We start from the raw sequence: 12,429 nt of genomic DNA, 5'->3' as shown, positions 1-12,429 counted from the left end.
ACGATTCAGTAACATTCCTAATTCTCTAGCAATATGGGATGAGTAACAAAGGAAACTTCAGTAGGACGAAATATTATAAAACATCATCAAATAATTCCTAGACTGAACATTATATCAAACATGTACTACAATGCATTTGTTATATAGAAACGACAAGAAGTTGATTTATCACTACAGGATTCAAATAAAACTCATGGAAAACGTGTTTGATGAACAAACGACAAGAAGTTGATTAATCACTACAGGATTCATACCTTAATAATAGACACATTTGACATTTCACATTTCCAGTTTTGATTATTTTGTAGTGTGTTCAAAATGAGATAGACCCTGTGCATATGGAAATCTCATATAGAGCCACTACTAGATAAATGGAAACACACCATCAATGGAAACAAAATCAATTATTTCGGTGAAACAGTCAAACAAAGGACTTTTCATATGGTGTCGATGTGGAGCTCATGTCATGGAAAACGTTTAGGTTTGTATATATATACACATACGCAAATATTAAAGATCCACAACACTGAATTATACATCAGTAGATTTTGTTCTCAAACATTCAGAAAAATGAGCTTTCTTCTTCGTTCAATCAGTTTCCTTTTCTTCCTTTCAAACTTTCTAATTACGTTCGCTTCTCCTACACGGCACTTATGCCGCCCTGACCAAAGGGATGCCCTTCTTGAATTCGAGAGCGAGTTTACTATTCGGAATCTTTATACTGATTACTTTTCGAGTATTTCTTATCCGAAAACAAAATCATGGGCAAACGAAAGTGATTGTTGTTCATGGGACGGTATCACTTGTGATGTCAAGTCTGGCGAAGTGATCGAGCTAGACCTTAGTTGCAGCTGCTTCCATGGGAAAATCAAGTCCAATAGTAGTCTTTTCAAGCTACAAAAGCTTCGTGACCTCAACCTTGCTAACAACTATTTCGAGTCTTCTATGATACCAACTCAATTCAATAAACTCACGGAATTAAGACGACTCAATCTTTCTGATTCTTGGTTGTCAGGTCTAGTTCCAACAGAGCTTCTTCATCTAACCAAGTTAGTGTCTCTCGATCTTTATTCTATTTCTCTATCAGCTGAAAAGTCATTTCTTAACAAACTTGTCCAAAATTTGACAAACCTAGAGGAGCTTTACCTAGGTCTTGTTAACATTTCTTCAGAAATTCCTCAAAATATCTCAAACCTATCCTCTCTTAAATCACTATCTCTTCATGATTGCAACTTGATTGGTAAATTTCCAAGCAGTCTTCTTTTGATTCCTACTATACAAATCATTAACTTGAACGGCAATCAAGATATGCAAGGCTCTCTTCCAGAGTTTAATGTAAACAACTCTCTTGTTTCATTAGACCTCACTCGGATAACTCTTTTAGGTGAAATACCTTACTCCATTAAGAACCTCAAACATTTGAATACTTTGAAACTTCAGTTTTGCAAATTCCATGGAAAGATTCCATCTTCATTTGGAAACCTTACTAATCTATCCGCTCTTGACCTTTCAAATAATCATTTTCGTGGTCCGATTCCTTCTTCGATTGGAAACCTTACTAATCTGTCCCTTCTCGACCTTTCAATTAATCATTTTAGTGCTCCGATCCCTTCTTCGATTGGAAACCTTACTAATCTGTCCCTTCTCGACCTTTCAAATAATCATTTTAGTGGTCCGATCCCTTCTTCGATTGGAAACCTTTTCCATCTCACAGATCTTAACCTTTATTTAAATAGATTCGATGGCCAAATTCCATCTTCACTTGCCAATCTTAAGCAACTTACTAGCTTACATGTTGGTTCTAATATGCTTAGTGGTAGCTTTCCTCTTCCACTTCTCAATCTTACGAAATTGTCAGAGTTATCACTCACTGAAAATCATTTCACAGGTCCACTCCCTCCAAATATGAGTTTACTCTCTAACTTGGAGACTTTTCATGCGAGTGACAACACTTTCAATGGAACCCTCCCTTGTTCTCTCTTCAACATTCCTTATTTGGCTTCTATTGATTTAAATAACAATCAACTCAACGATATTCTTGAATTTGGGAATAGCTCTTCATCATCTAGTCTATTTAGCTTATCACTCAGCCATAACCATTTCAGAGGGTCAATCCCAAAATCCATTTCAAGATTAGTCAATCTCAACCAGCTTGATCTCTCCCATTTTAACACGGGGATGGAAGTAGACTTTGGTATCTTCTCGCAACTCAAAGGGCTCACAGAACTGGACATAAGCTATTTAAACACCACCAACACTGTTGATTTGAATACCATATTCTCAAATCTCAGTGACCTATCTACATTGCATATATCCGGGGTACAAGTTTCAACAACAAATATGCGTTCAGTTTCCAAGCTACCATCAGATTTACATAGGCTGCTCATGTCAGGTTGTGGTATCACAGAATTCCCAAATTTCTTAAGAAGAAACCTACAACTACAAGATTTGTTAACCTTAGACCTCTCCAACAACAACTTCACGGGAAATATCCCGCGATCCATCTGTCAGCAAAGCCTTCTACAAGTCCTTGATTTATCGAACAACAACTTCACCGGCTCAATCCCTCCATGTTTAAGGAATCTGAATACCTATCTTTCAGTACTTAACCTCCGCAATAATCAACTGAGTGGAAATATTCCAGAAATATTTGCCAATGCTACCAATTTATATTCAGTTGACGTTAGCCACAACAAATTGGTGGGAACACTTCCAAGGTCTCTAAAGAGCTGCTCTAGCTTGGAAGTCTTTGACGTGGGAAGTAACACAATCAACGACACTTTTCCATTCTGGTTAAATACTTTGCCTAATCTACAAGTACTTGTACTGCGCAACAACCAATTCACCGGTTTCTTGTACCGTCTTCATCATTCTTTCGGGTTTCCAAAGATGCAAATCATCGACATAGCCAACAATCACTTCACCGGGAGCTTGCCCTCATACTACTTTGCAGATTGGAACATGATAACGCGTGAAGATGTTTCGCGATTTAAATACATTGCATCTCAGGAAGAATATTACCACTATTCCATGGTCTTGATGAGTAAAGGACTAGAGCAGAAACTCGAATGGGTTTTCACTCTCCTAGCAGCCATTGATTTTTCTGGAAATAAACTAGAAGGAAAGATCCCTCAATCTATCGGTATGCTCAAGGATCTTATAGTGCTCAATATGTCAAGTAACAGTTTCAATGGCAACATCCCTTCTTCTTTGGCTAATCTTACTCAACTGGAGTCACTAGACTTATCACATAACAAGCTTTCAGGCCAAATCCCACCTTCTCTTGGAGACCTCAGTAGCCTGTCTAACATCACTGTTTCTCACAACCAGCTGGTCGGTCCAATACCACAAGGCACACAGTTTCAAACGCAAGATGCTTCGTCTTTCGAAGGAAACCTTGGGCTTTGTGGTCGTCCTCTTAGTCTAAGCTGCGGAGACGTTGACATGGAGCCGCCATCACCAGAGATAGAAGAAGAAGAAGAACAAGTTATAAGTTGGGTCGCAGCTGTCATTGCCTTAGCACCTGGAGTCATCTTTGGATTCACAATGGGTAACATTTTCATTCCTCAAAACCCTCAGTGGTTCATCAACAGACGTCGACGATCACGTTAGGTCATTTTAATTGCAAGGTATTCAATCTAACTAAAGAAACCCTAATCGGGTCGGTTTGGTCCGGGTCGGGTCTAACTAATTTTTTTTTTTTTTGTTGGATACGAACCGGGCAGAGATATTTATGGACTCCTTTATCCATTCCCGCCACGGAGTAAAATCCTTCGCCGGCGACAGTGAAGCAGCAGCGACGATGCATTCGTCAAAGATTCTGGGAATGTTAGTGTTCGCTTACAGACTTTGTTCAGGAGAAATTTGCTGTACTAGAAATATTTACTTGCATTTTATACTGCAAATATATCATCCATGCTTATTTTACAATTGGGGTTTTCAGCATTGAAGTTTTGGCTGTGTTCAAAAGAAGGGTTCCTATCAAGAAAAAGAAGAAATCGGGGAATAAAGAAAGTGTGTGCTCCTAAGTAGAACCACAGGACTCTTATTAGTTAATATCTGTAACTTTAGAACTTCAAAAGTTTAGAAGACCATCTAATGGATGAGAAAACAGCTTTGCTCTGCTTCTGTTGATAAAGAGATATGGTTCTTTCGTTCTTTGTGTCATTGCAAGTAGTAAAAGAGATGTGTGTAATATTTATCTTATCAACTTCTGTTGGATATGAAGAGAATGTGCAAAACTGGACAGATACATCTTCAAGAATGGGAACAAAAAACACAAGGCTGCAAGTCATTTTTTACAACACAGGTAAACAAAGTATGTAAATCTTCATTGGGCTTTTCTACCTTTGGATTTTTCCAAGTGAGGAAAGGCTTGTAGAATGTTGTGTGCCCTTAGATCCTGCCTGGTTAAGATCCCTACCACAGGACACATCTGCAAAAGAAATTGAATAGCAACAGAAGTATTAGATTTGTTTATAGGTTTTAGTAAGCAGGAAAGTAAAAGAGAGTTGAAGGCATAAACTCACTCCTGAGGCTTGAATCTTGGGAACAATTAGCAAATGGCGGAGTCCCACTTGCCGGAATAGTACTAAAGCCTTGGCCACAGACATGTTCTCCATGACTGTGTAAGGGGTTGTGTTGGTAAGAGGATGAAGATCAACAAACATTTCCATTTCAGAGCTTGTGATGGCTACGTCGTCGAAGTTGTCTTCTCTTTCAGCCAATTCATCCCATGGAAACTTTTCCCTGACCTCCCACTCCTCTGTTCTTCTTTTCTCTGTCAAGAACCATCTCTTTTTCAGAACTTTAACGAGGTGTGCTCTCAGGATTAGCCCGTGGAGTTCTGTTGCCCCGGTTGCTAAACCCACTTGAGGTACTTCTGCTTCATCTAAAACAGGGAATGCATTATGCGTCGTGTTCCTTAGCACATCAACTATTTTAGAAACCCTTTCTACGCCTTGCAGGGTTACAACTGGGGGTTTAGCATCACCAAGCTCACCAACGCTGAGGTTCCTCATCCATGGCTCTGGATTTGCTTCTAAGAAAGGTAAGCCCTTTAGATGCAATATGATGTCATAGATACTTGGGTTGAAGCTGTCTCCCACAGTTTTGGCAATCAGAAGCACAATCATTGTAATGGGAAGCAAAAGAAGGTTGTTGGTAAGTTCAAGGAATATAACACAGAGTGACACAGTCATTCTCATCGATCCAGCCATGAGTGCAGCTGCACCAAGTACAGCATAAAGCCCTTGGTCAATACTTGTGTAGGAACCCATTGCAGCACCAAGCATACGGCCATATGCAGCACCCATAAGGATGATGGGGAGGAAAAGACCAGATGGTGTTGCAATACCAAATGTGAAAAGCCCCAAGATGCAGTAGAGGACAAAGAATATCCACAGGGAGCCCATCCCATACTCATTAGGAGTGTTGGAAGAGAAAAGGTTTCTGACAGCATCATCGTTGGTGGTGAGAAGCAGAGTAGCCAGATCGTTGTAGTAACCTTTTGGACAATGGAACTGTTTGAAGTTGCCCGATCTTCCATTCGTCGGGCATATCTCATCTATCGAGGGATCACACGGCTTGCATTTAGCCAGGAAAGGAAGGCCATAAAGGCAAACTGATGTGAAGAGTGATACTGTAAGACTGAGAAGCACCTTGTGGATCTTACCCTTCCTGCAATGTGACCAAACAAGGTAAGTAACTAGCTAATAAGGTTTTAATCAAAAGTGTTTCACTATGTTTTTCTTGGAACTTACTCGTTGATCAGATTGTAAAGCCGGAGAACTTTATGCAGAAAGTGATTGTAGAGGCTCCCAAGAATTCCACCAATTACACCAATCAACATGACAGGGATGATGTCAGTTACATGGTAAGTATAAGTTACATGACTCACATCAAACATGATAAGCCCTCCTCTTCCAAATAAGCCACACTTCCCTGAATTGCAGATCTCTATGAACTCTCTCAGAATAACCACAACCACTGCTGTGCTGAAGAAAGTCCTCCACAGTAAGGCACTTCTCCACCAAGTGGCAACTTCCTCAAGGGCAAAAAGCACACCTCCAACAGGTGACCTGAAGGCTGCACATACTCCAGCAGCTGAGCCACATGTAATCAGATCCCTGCGGTCTCTATCATTGTTGAAGTAACGAAGCCATCGCCACTTGATTCGGTGGTTGTCTGTTCCACCTTGTCCAAGCAAAGAAGCTATGCAGCTTCCAATGTGAACCAGAGGACCTTCTTTACCAAGATCAAGTCCAGCTGCAACCGCTCCTATGCTTCCAATGATCTATGAAACCCCGCAAAAACCCGTGAGTCAAAAATCAAACTCATTCATATTATATCTTCTGAAAAATTCTTCACAAATTCAGAAACAAACCTTAACGATCATAGTGGTAGCACCAAACATGTTGGGAGTATCAACACCATTAAGATAAGCTTTGATCTCAGGAATTCCAGGACCAGCCGCCGTGGGAGCAAAACACACACAAAGCACAGACGCCACCAAGGTAAGTCCCAAATTTGCTCCAGCAAGCACCATGAGACCTGTAACATATCTGTTTCCCCCACACAAGACATTATAATCCAATCATACACTAAAGAAACTGAATGTTTTGAATTCATAGATAAAGCTTTGTTTTTTACCTTTCTTGGGTGAGGAAGTGGCCGACGGCAAGAAGCTTGTAGCCAGCTATGTTTTCGACAGCTAAGTTTATGAGAGTGGCGATTAGACCAGTGAAAAGACCAACAAGACAAGCTAATGTCCATTTCAAGAACACGTATTGAAGTACTTGTGCCTTTGATCTTTTTCTCCAATCATGCTTAAACAGATCATTCTCGTTTATTCTGTCAAAAATTTTATCAAAACAATAAGAACAGAGACCCTAAATTCAAGATTATGCAGAGAAGAAGAGGAAGAAGAAGAAGAAGAAGAAGACATACTCATAGTCCAAGCTCTCGATATGGGAAACCTTGGCACCGACCAAAGCAAGTGGAGTTGAAGAAAGAGTTCGATTAGCCTTAACCAGAGGTTGGTTGAGTGTGTTGTTCTCTGGGTCTCTTTCTCCATTGTAATTACTATTACCACCAATCTGGTTTAAATCTTCTCCCACCATATCTTTCTGTCTCTGATCACATAAAGATGAAACTGGCTTTTGGTCGGAACCTCTGCAACAGAACCTTTTTAAGGTTCTTGATGAGCTTTCTTTGTTATCAAACCACTCTGTGGTGGGTTTTTTTTTTTTTTTTTAATGGTTATTATTTCATGCTAATTGGTTTGCCGACTTTTGTCTTTTTCTTTGTTTTTATAGTTTTAAATGTCTACGTATAAATATACGTATATGTACGTTTGTGTATGAATAATTGAATAGTGTCTAAGTTTGGGCGAGACGACGCTTATGCTTGTGAGAGGGTAACCAAATAGAACTATGTAATCCATACATATGCTAAACTACAAGACGGAGACAATGATTGACCATTTAAATATTATGTCTATGTCTACTACAATAGATAACAACGAAAGTTATATAATCAAATTTGTGAATTTTTGTATGTATAACGACGTAGCTAGGGATAAGATTTTGCTATATGTGGCTTACAGTTTTATATATCCAAGAGGGTCTTTGATTAGATGAAAATATATAATTGTAATTCATTTGTCATTCTAACGTATAGTTTTAAGCCAACCAAGAAATTTAAAAAGGCTGTATAAATCAAGTCTTTGGGGTATATAGTTTATGAGTCTAGTCCGGTGCTCTCTAGTGATAAGACTTTAGAAGGCTGCTTCTGGTGGTTGCGATGTGATGAGAGTAGCTGTATCTTGGTACGAGTGCATTAACAGGTTTACTGATTTGTTGTGCCATAATAAGTGGTTCTCCGATCCAAAGTCCATTATTAAGACCCATTTGGTTTAAGTTTAAGTAGGAGGCCAACTAAAATATTGCATGTCATTATGACAAAATGTGGCCACATGTTATGATTGGATATTACTGGTAGTAAAACAAAAAATCACACTAAAGTGACTATATGTGTATTTCATTAGATATTCGAGCAAATGTTGTCATTGGTCTAAGACTTTTCTAGTTTGGATTGAGAGACTTCAAAAATTTCACGTCTCGTACATCTATCTATATTAACATTTTTGCAATAGTTTTTGAGAAAAAAAACTTATTTACAATGGTATGCCATTAACATTAATTATTTATTCAAAATATGGATTTAATCACATTTAACAAAATTTCTAAAATCTCTCAATGAGAAATACAAAATCTTCATTTTACCATTTTTAACAAACAATAAAGGACATATATAATCAAAATGATTGAATAACTATAAATTATTTTTATATAAAATATTGGAATCGCTTATATATATATGTATAATTCTTTTTGTGAGCTCATATAGTTTTGAAAAAGAGATTTTTTGCAAATGCCTTTTTCTATTTTATTATTATTTTAAAATATTCCTTTTATTATCTATTTTCAAAACTACATTCTTTAGTGTACAAAATGACTAATTAGGATGGATCAAAATTCGGTCATTTCAACAAATCTCTTATTTATCTACCGGAATGGAACAACAATGTTTTTTTATCTTTGCATAGTCTCTTATTTATTTGACGGATAATAATTTATTAGTTAATAAAATTATATTTTCAATAATTAACTCTAATAAAAAAAATTTCCCAACAACTCTTATAGAACTGAAATACATATTATTGATTGTATACTTAATTTATATATATATATATACATGATGTCTTTCAGTAAATTTAGACAAACTAGATAGAAAGTTTGAATTAAAAATTAGTACTAAATTTATCATAATAATATTTCAACTTAAATTATATACTGGATATGAAATGCATTTCAAAATCATACAAATTCTTTCCTAAATTATTAAAAAGTATATTAAATCTTTCATTTCCTCTTTTGATCTCCTTTGCTTCTATTTCATCATTCATTTGCCTTTATCTCATTTTTGATGACTTACCTCATTCCTTAAAAAGATTTCTCAATTCTCAATTCTATTGTTTTGTCCCTCGAATCTTGTTGTTGTTGTTTTGTCTCTCAATCATAATTCTTATAAAGATTGTTTATGCTCCATCTATCAAGAAGGTAGCCGCTCCATCTAGCAAGGTCACTGCTGAAAAAGTCAGATGAGAACTTTCTTGCACACTAATGCCTACAAACATGTGAGAGTGGGAATGACCGATCGACATGCACAAATCACATGTAATCAATGATAAAATGATTATTCAATTCCCTACCTTTAAAATCGTTTATGCTCGGGATCACATGAGTGTGGCTAAAAAAACAGAAAATACATAGATATAACAACATCACATGTATGAAAGCTTTTAATGTATGTCTTCGAGATACTTATGTCATTAAGGCTGCTAATATGCCAATGGGTTTTCTTATGTCATCTATATATATAAAGTTAACTTTTTCTCTCTTCTCCTTAAGCCACATTATCATCCACCTCATTTTATTATTTAATTTTTAAAATTAATTATACCATTTTATCATTTAATTTTAATATTTAAACCTATGTAAATAAGTTTTTCCAAAATGAATATGAAAGGTCTTTTTAATATATTATACATTATAAAACTAAAAAAGATAACTGATTAAGAGTTAAAAAAACTTACTAATTATAGATTATACTAACAAATATATAAATAATAGATTATAGTTTTTAGTGAATGTTTAAAATATATATATGCTTATTTTTACACAATGTAAACCTAAATACAATGGGATTTAACGGGAATAAAACAAAAAGTAAGAAATTTTGAGAGTATAAATTAATCTAATTTATGTCTCAAAACATTTTCTAACATAAGTGAGATAGGTCGGACCGAAACATGAATTCTTATTTTTATAAACATATAAAAAGGTAAAAATAAAAATAATATTTCTTTAAAAGTTTCCAATATGAAATTTAACTATTTGTTTCCAATACAACACATATGTTAAGCTAATAAACAAAATAAAAAATTAACTATATTTCATAAAATTGAAAATTAAAATAAAACAGTATTAAATGAAATAAACTAAATATAAAGTAAATTATACTAATATATTAAATTTAAAAATTGTTCCATATGAAAAAACAAAAAAAAATATATAAAACATTAAATCAGAAAAATATAATAGTATATAAATGATCATTACGAGATATAAAGTACGACAAATCCAAAAAAAAACAAAAAACAAAAAATAATAAATTATGACCATATATAAAGAGATAATGCAAACAATTAAAATACAACAATCCGCCCGAAACCCACAAATCATGTTCAAATTTCATGTCAACATATAAAAGGGCCCAAAATATTAACATCTAGATCTATATTTGGTAAAAACCCTAATAGCACACGTTTATCAATGATTCTCAACCGCACTTCCATTTACGCTCACACTTCGACTTATACTATACACACTTAATTTCTTAACGACTAATGAAGTTAAAACTCAATAGTTTTTCTATACAAACACAATTTAAGTTTTAAAAAAGTAAAGTATGGTATAGTGAAAAAATAAGTAGGAAATAAAATACGAACCAATTACTCATAAACAATATAATAAACTCCCGCGCGTAGCGCGGGCAACCGACTAGTAAATTTATGTAATTAAGGTTGATACGCCACTATATCATGTTGCTAAAATTCCGCTTTTCAAATGTAATGACTGAGATTAAAATAAATTAAATATATTAAAATGAATTTTATATGCATACAATTACAAATGTTATAAATGATATCTTATTTGTCATATATAGTCCATTAAATTATTAAAATTTTAAAATTTATTCACATCCCTATATTAGTAAAAGAGAAGTACAAAAAATACTTCCGGGTCGGGTTATATTTAAAAAATGATCCGAAATTTAAAATTGGATACTTAGAAATCGGGTTAAAAATCGGGTATGGATATTATCCATTAATTATTAAACTGCGAGAGTATTAGTATTGACTATTAGCATCATTAGCTTACAAAAATCAGTTATTCTGCCGTTTAAATGCGATGCTAAATATTCCACTAATTTAGGTAACTATAATAATTATACAATCGTATTTTTAGAAAATAATTTTAAAGTTAAATATGAAACTTTTAAGGGTGATTAACAAAAGCGAATTGTTAGGAAATAGTTGTAATCATTAACTAAAAAAACGTCAATTCTAATATGTAAACTACTCCGTAATCTTTGCAATTATATTTGTTATTCATTTCAAAATTTTATTAAATGCTATCCAAAAATTAGTATTGTTTACATAATCTTAACGGGTTTTGTTTAATTATCTACTTAACTATGGAAATATGAACCATATTTAAAATATATAAAATTTATATACGACCAAATTTCCATGAATATTTATTTGAATATACTCTGAACCCTAAAATTCTTACAAAATGCTATATATATCATCATATTCATCATGAACTTAACTTCATTTGAACTCTTCAACGCAATTGCATCTTCGTTTGAAAAAAAACGCTTTCCCAGGATCTGATTTGAGTATAAATCATCTTGCTTCTTTGGTTTTAGAATAATAGAATTAAGAAGACAATGATTTAAAGATTGGAAGGTGTTAAATCGTTAAATCTTCAAGGAAACATGAAAGAAAGCGAATTTTAGTAAAAATTCTGGAATTTGTCGATTGAGTTTCTGATTTTTTCTGTCCATTATTGAACACAGCTTCCAAAAGAAAAAGGAAAAAAAAAAAATCAGATTTTGTGTAGGAAAATAAAGTATAAACGGGATTTACCATGAAGTCTTTAACCAAAAACAAAATAAAGTAACTACATTTATTTTCAGATTGAAATATTTTGAGCTAGAAATAATAAATCATTTAAGTTTAAATGAGTTAGTGAAATATTCGTAATCAATATTTAATTGGTTTTTATTTTCTTTTGCAACTACCAAAATATTACCATTAATATATAGGAATATTATTTTTATTTTTAATTAAAAAAAATAATAAACGAGGATCCGATTTGTGATTTTAGGTCGTAAGTTTAATTTTGTACCGATACAGAATACATATTTACGAAGTTAACCTTAATAACTTGGGATTAATAGTGTTTAAGACATTGAATTTTTGAAAATCGATTGCAAAAAAATGATTTTAACACAAAATGTACTTCAAAAATGTATATATAGATAGATATAAACCAATTTGAATACATTCTAAACTCCTTTTTTCTTTCATGATATATAATGTGTGTATATATCTATACACATTAAACAATATTTTAAATTTAATAAATACTGTTATGTTAATATTTTTTTTTTTAAATAACATAATAATATAGTAAAATTTGTACATTTTATATTCTAACAAAATTCCCCCGCGCTGTAGCGCGGGTCCGATTCTAGTTCTCTTATAAATATCATGTACAATGAACGCTCATTCAA

The 12,429-nt window shown here is 34.0% G+C and overlaps 2 protein-coding genes across 2 annotated transcripts; one reads left to right on the top strand and one right to left on the bottom strand.

The window, feature by feature from the left end:
* Positions 1-507: 507 nt before the first annotated feature.
* On the top strand, positions 508-3,612 carry LOC17886803 (receptor-like protein 12). The gene is made up of 2 exons (XM_023782292.1): positions 508-910; positions 1,355-3,612. The coding sequence occupies exons 1-2, from the start codon at positions 571-573 to the stop codon at positions 3,610-3,612; spliced, it is 2,598 nt and encodes an 865-aa protein (XP_023638060.1). The 5' UTR covers positions 508-570.
* A 622-nt stretch (positions 3,613-4,234) lies between these two features.
* Positions 4,235-7,232, bottom strand: LOC17886332 (chloride channel protein CLC-b). The gene is made up of 6 exons (XM_006290559.2): positions 6,949-7,232; positions 6,652-6,852; positions 6,386-6,563; positions 5,763-6,295; positions 4,530-5,679; positions 4,235-4,435 (listed from the first exon to the last, which is right to left on the bottom strand). Exons 1-6 carry the CDS (start codon positions 7,119-7,121, stop codon positions 4,331-4,333), a joined length of 2,340 nt encoding a protein of 779 aa, XP_006290621.1. The 5' UTR covers positions 7,122-7,232; the 3' UTR covers positions 4,235-4,330.
* Positions 7,233-12,429: the final 5,197 nt, after the last annotated feature.

The sequence above is a fragment of the Capsella rubella genome, unplaced genomic scaffold, assembly GCF_000375325.1.
Source record: "Capsella rubella cultivar Monte Gargano unplaced genomic scaffold, Caprub1_0 scaffold_5, whole genome shotgun sequence".
Taxonomy (NCBI): Eukaryota; Viridiplantae; Streptophyta; class Magnoliopsida; order Brassicales; family Brassicaceae; genus Capsella; species Capsella rubella.
The sequence above is the reverse complement of the archived record's forward strand: the minus strand, read 5'-3'. Positions and strand labels throughout refer to the sequence as shown.